Source organism: Sphaeramia orbicularis, chromosome 22 (assembly GCF_902148855.1).
Source record: "Sphaeramia orbicularis chromosome 22, fSphaOr1.1, whole genome shotgun sequence".
NCBI classification, from domain to species: domain Eukaryota; kingdom Metazoa; phylum Chordata; class Actinopteri; order Kurtiformes; family Apogonidae; genus Sphaeramia; species Sphaeramia orbicularis.
The window spans coordinates 36,704,518-36,710,637 of NC_043978.1; the positions used below are offsets into that span (position 1 = coordinate 36,704,518).

The window sequence follows — 6,120 nt, forward strand, 5'->3', positions numbered from 1 at the left end:
ATATTCTGAAATGCAATGATTACACCCCCTTGCAATAATTGTGCTCTCTTTTTATTAGATGTTATATTTTGTTAGTTGTCTGTTGACTGTAATGTTTGAGTATATCGTTGTGGTTCCTTAAAGTTAATTTAATAAAAAAAGAGAGAGAGAAAAAAAAGCTATAACATTATGACCACTGACAGGTGAAGAGGTATTAATTTTGATTATCTCATAATCTCATAACAATGGTACCTGTCTGTGGTTGGGATATATTAGGGACTAAGTAAACATTTAGCCCTGAAAGTTGAGTAGAAATCTAAAAGTAGAAGTAAAGTATCTAAAGAAGAACAACCGGATCTCAACCAGCTGAGCATCTGTGGGAGCAGAACATCATTACCACCTAATATTGTGTAGGTTCCCCTTTTTCCACCAAAACAGCTCTGACCTGAGGCCTAGACTCCACCAGACCTCTGAAGGCGTTCTGTGGCATCTGGTTCAAGACATTAGATCTCTAAAGTCCTGGAGGTAGAAAGGTAGGACTTCCATAGATCATATTTATTTGTCCAGCACCTCCCACATATGTTCTGTTGGCCTGAGATCGGGATGTTGTTCCTTAGTCCATTTTTGGATGGTACTAACCACTGCAGACCAGGAACACACAAAAAGACCTGCAGTTGTGGAGATGTTCTGACCCCATCATCTTCTATACAATATAACTCTTGTCAGTCACTCCAACACATGAGCTTCAAAGACTACCGGTAAATGTTCACTTGCTGCCCAATATATCCAACCCACTGACAGGTCCCATTGTAATGAAATTGTCAATATTATTACCACTTCTATTAGTGGCCACAATATTATGGCTGATCAGTGTATATGCCAATGGTATACAGTAAATGTAATCAAAGATGTATGTTGGTAAAATAAAAATTAAAGGTGAAAAAAAAAATTGTTGTGGCAGTTAATGATGTGCAATAAAATCACAAATGACACCAACACATGGCCTATTTCTTTAATTTGAACCAATAGACATAAAAAAAAACCTGTAAACTTAAATAGTTTACTATTAACTTATCAATGACAGAATATTGTAACACAAAGTGGACTGAAAAGGATGAGACTAATGTCACACTTTTAAAGTGCATATCATTTGGTCAACATTGAAGTATGCCATGTATATATAATTTAAAACTCAAGCCAAAAAAAAAATCAAGCCAAAAATTGTGCTCTTATTAGCCAGGCATGCTTCCCAAACCTGGGAATTTAGAATAGTGGATAATACGGAATGACAAAATAGAGAACAGTATAATTTTCAAAAATAAGCATTCACTGGTGAGACGAGACAAACAGTATGCTCAATAATGTCTCACAGTAAAACCAGTCGCAATTGAGGGTAGAAAGAAAGCCACACTTTCGGTGCTGTTTCTATTGAATATTGTATGACTTTCTAGGAGTAAAATAAGTCTCACGTATCACTGCTTTTCGAAATTGATTCCACAAGCAATGATTGTCCCATCAGAGTTACTTCAAAAATCACAGAGGTAAGTCTATGAAATATAACAATACATTCTTCAGCAGGACATATTACAGTACATATTATGGACAAAACTTGCATTAAAAATACATACATCCTTCAATAATTAAGCATTTCATCAAGCACTGCTAAAATAAAACAGATACAGTATAGATAAACAGAAAATGGAAAAACTGAAGACTGTAAATTACATTCTTAGCAGCCAACTTGAAGCTAAATGCACAGAACCATAAACTGCAGCATCCTTCATTGCCTTAAATATGACTAACATAGGGTGGCATGAGACACTTCAGACTATTGCCCTTACACAAACACACAACAGACATATACATAGACCAGTGTATCCACACTCAAATCATCAACCAGTCCACAGCGAACCCATGGTGGGTCGCCCAGGCATGCAGAGATGGGAAGACGCTGTACGATAACTGTTTAATTTGGAATATCTGCACTGTTGTTACGAGTGTCATATTTATGATGTATGATCAGCAGAACCACACCCAGGAAGAAGCAGATGGAGCCCACAGTGATGTAGGCGATTCCAAGGAATGGGTTCTTTCCTCCCATCCAGGAGATGGTGCTCAGGATCATCCTTTTACGACCATCAAAGCTGAGCACAGGGTAATCTGAAAGGACTTGGTTAAAGGAAAAAACACTGGGCAATTTGACATCAGAAAAAAGTACATTTTACAACAGTATCTAGTCATAGTATACACAAAGACTATTAATATACCCTACTTGTTCACTTAAATTTGTAGTGTGATTAAATCTGTTTTCCTCAGACGTTGAAGTTTAATTTTTAAATCCCTAATCAAACCATTATTTTCAAAAGGAATTTATTGTCAGTAAGTCAGTATGCTTTGAACACTATGAAAAAAATCAAAGCAGAATAAAAGATTCAGCCAATTCTTGGATAATATGATTAAAATCAGTATCAGTTTTGTTTATTTATATATGTAAAATACACTACTGTGAATAAGTCTTGAACTGCCTACAGTTTTGTTGTTTTTCTGGATTGTAAAAAGCATGCAGCTTTATCTGATTTATCTACTCATGTTACTATTTTAGGCAGTTTAAAGGATACTGTAAGTGATGTCCAAGATGTATCTGCCACTGGGCAGAGTGGGAGTAGTGCCAGACTTCTTCTGGATGATACGATAAAGTTTGCGGAAGGTAGGTAATGCAGCCGTGCGCATCCACACAATGAAGTCCTCGTTGATGAAGCCGTTGTTGTCAGCCTCTGATGGGTCGAGCTCATACACTGGCTTCCTCCAGTTCACTGGCTTAGTTGTGCCTGAAAGACAAGAGGCAAAGATTGGTGAGAACCCCTTATATGTTAACAAACCTAAAGACTGCTGGTCACAGTGTGTTAAAATCACCTTGGAAAGTGACAGTGAGGTTGGTGTTTCCACTGGGATTCCTGAATTTAACATGCTTGTCTGTCCACCATGCAATGCCCTTCTTTGCCAGAGGTATTGGAGTTTTTGTGCTATTGGAGTCAACGTAATACAGGTCCAGAGTGTCTGGAAACAGAGAAAATAACACACGTAAGTCCCCACACAAAACAAATTCTAACAGAGGTCAAATGCTTCTTCATCTACTAATTTCATCTAAATGTCAGAGGGGCAAATGTTCACTAACCATTGAAAAGGCTGTTTGCTATGGCTCCACATGGAGCAATGGGCAACCCATCATTTGTACGATATGGCTCACACTCTTTGCTGGGGTTCTGTCAAAAGCAGCAAGTGTTAAAATGAAGCAGTCAATATTTACTGCAATCTCTATATGAAATCAAAGCACAAAATATTCACACTATACCATTAGAGCAGACAGATCTCCGTTCAACTGGCTGTCATCCCTGGACTTCACATATCGTCTGTGGTTTTGGTAGAAGTTGGATAAGCCATAATACATAAAAACATTGCTCTGTAAAGGAGATGAGATCATGTTATAAGCAGAGTGCACCAGAAGTCTGACTGCTGTCAGACTTCACAACCAGTCCTGCTCCCATTAGATCAATGCACAATGTGTAATAACAACCCTCCCTCCACTCCACTTATGTTATTCAATCCGTATTTATATATTTATATATATATTTATATATATATATATTTTTTATATTTATAACCGTTTGCACTACATCATATCGAACAATATTTGCACTCTCCTTTTAAACACTTTTTTATTCAAATTTATATGACTGTTTTTATGTGTATGTGTATGTCTGTGTATGTTTTTTTTATGCTGCTAACAACACTGTGAATTTCCCCATTGTGGGATCAATAAAGGAATATCTTATCTTATCTTATAAGCTAAAAACGTTTTTGTGATTTATCAGCTACTGTTGTGCATGGCTCAGTTTACTAAACACGGAACCTAATTTGATTCTCAAAAAAAGCAATCATAGGACATGTGGACATATAACTGATATCATAGCTTATGTTTTGATACAAAACATTTGTTTTAATTATGGCTACAAGTTTAAATTATGCTACATTTAATGAAAACTCAGACTGTGGCACAGGTTGGTCTGAAACTGAATTATAAAAAGAGGCTTGCTAAGAGCTTTTTATAACTAATCAATAAAGCTTTCTGGAAGCTGCAAGACCACATATTTTAAGACTACAATAATCAATGGTAATGAAGGCTCCAAACAAAGCTTGAGTGTCCCATACTTTGCACTTAAATAGATCTTAATGGACAATCAGGTTCAGGAAAGCATTTTTTATTGCACTTTTAGCAGCACTATCAAATTTGAAGCTGAGGGCATCTATTATTCATGGTGTCCACATACTGTAAACTGCTGCAGGACTTTAGCTCACCTCAAATGGTTGCTCTAAAGTGAAATTCACAGAGCATACACATGATTGTGTACTGTTCCAGCTGAAGTTCTTGGCACAACTGTAGCACGGACTGTTGATGTCCACCCCAGTGTAATCAACCTGAAAAATGAAGAACAACAATATGCAGAAGTTGACTACTACACTTTCTGTGGTTATAATATAAATGTTATAAAGTAGTAATACTAAGATGTGCATCTAATATTTTGTTTATCCTTATTAGTGTAAATCAGAACAATATGAAAGAACCCTTTTGATAAAACATTATAAAACCAAGAGACTAAAGCTTGACCATGATTATGACCATAGTATCAGTTTCATCAAAACGGAAAATATGTGTCATTAATCGCACTGCTGTGGCTACATGTAAATAATGAGCTGCTATGGCATCCTCTGCTTAAATTACATGTATAACCACACTTATTCCATCGGATAGTCTTGGCCTGAGGATACACACAAACAACAAATGACATTGAAACAGACGTGACAGTGGCGTGAAGACATGAATAGAACTGCACCTCAAACTCTTTGATGTTGTTTGAAGTCACATAAAGGCCGATGCCGATGGGAATGAAAATGAGCCCAATCACGAAAAATGCCGGCAGGACGGTGCCGGCTGTCAGAATTGGCTGCCAGGCTGGTAGTCTCTGCTGTTTAAAGGCTGTGTTGTCCGGCTTTTTACTCTTCACGGCCCCTGCTCCGCCGTGGCTCGAAGAGCCGGAGTGGTGTCCGTCCTCTTCCTTAGCGTTGTAGCTTGACGCCATCATGGCTGCAATCATCTACTTCGAGCAAAATAATCCACTTTAGTTGTCAGACGACGTTTTGTCGTTAATCCACAACACCAAAGAAGACAATAATCGTTACGAAAAGAGGTAAAACTGACTAAGGACTGTAATTTGCTGTTTTACTACACTAAACATCTATCCAAAGTAGTACTGACTTATTCTGTTTTGTTAATCTCATACAGGAGGAAGAAGCCGGAAGCTTCTGCACCAATAGGAGGCGGGAACATGTGTTACATCATCATAGAAAAACACACACCCCTTTTTGTTATGTGTGCAAACAAACGTGATGCGAAGATCCTCTATTCTATCGTAGTCTATATAGTCTATTCTATTCTAGTCTATTTTTTATTTCTATTCTAATGGGGTTTTGGTGGAGGTTAAGTGTACATCAGTAGGTGCGTTTTCATGTATGTATTTATTATTTAATGTTAGGAAGTATTACACTCGATATTGGAATGGCAAAATGTGGAAAACGCCAAATTCCGCCTAATAGAAAATAAATAAATGAACATAAAATGAACATAAAACATAAATGATTCAAATTGCATGCTTTAGTTGGTAAGGGGAGATCAAAGCATATATTTTCTGCTCTGTTAATGTCAAATTATATGTAGTTGCTTACAATAAACTGGCAGTTTGTGGAAACACTATATCACATTTTCTGTTTTTGAAACTTGTGGCTATCTAACTGTAAATGAGTGACATGCATTCAATTTTCAAATTGGAAGATAAAATATATTGAAATGGAATATTTAAAGTCAATAAATGATCTAATAATATCTAATAGCACCCTTTTTTTCTTTTCTTTCCAGATTAGCATCAGTGTGTGAGTGTGAAGGGCTTCAGAGGGCTACTACATTTTTTTGTATTTAAAGGATGTTTTAGACCACATTTAGTAAACATGACATTCCTCAACTTTGAAACTTTTCTATGTTGTTTATAAATGACATAATCTTGAATTACAATGAAAGAAAAATACTCA

The 6,120-nt window shown here is 36.6% G+C and overlaps 1 protein-coding gene across 1 annotated transcript; it reads right to left on the reverse strand.

Moving 5' to 3' along the window:
- Positions 1 to 977: 977 nt before the first annotated feature.
- On the reverse strand, positions 978 to 5,352 carry LOC115413346 (cell cycle control protein 50A-like). The gene is made up of 7 exons (XM_030126126.1): positions 4,872 to 5,352; positions 4,336 to 4,455; positions 3,332 to 3,439; positions 3,155 to 3,242; positions 2,893 to 3,036; positions 2,598 to 2,807; positions 978 to 2,139 (listed from the first exon to the last, which is right to left on the reverse strand). The coding sequence occupies exons 1-7, from the start codon at positions 5,130 to 5,132 to the stop codon at positions 1,946 to 1,948; spliced, it is 1,125 nt and encodes a 374-aa protein (XP_029981986.1). The 5' UTR covers positions 5,133 to 5,352; the 3' UTR covers positions 978 to 1,945.
- Between the last annotated feature and the right edge of the window lie 768 nt (positions 5,353 to 6,120).

Excerpts from the sequence above, each read along its gene's own strand:
- LOC115413346 (XM_030126126.1), bottom strand. The coding sequence starts at position 5,132 with ATGATTGCAGCCATGATGGCGTCAAGCTACAACGCTAAGGAAGAGGAC. Across the intron at positions 3,440-4,335 it reads CTTTAGAGCAACCATTTGAG|AGCAATGTTTTTATGTATTA; the intron begins GTGAGCTAAAGT and ends TCTCCTTTACAG. Across the intron at positions 3,037-3,154 it reads AGCAAACAGCCTTTTCAATG|ACACTCTGGACCTGTATTAC; the intron begins GTTAGTGAACAT and ends CTCTGTTTCCAG.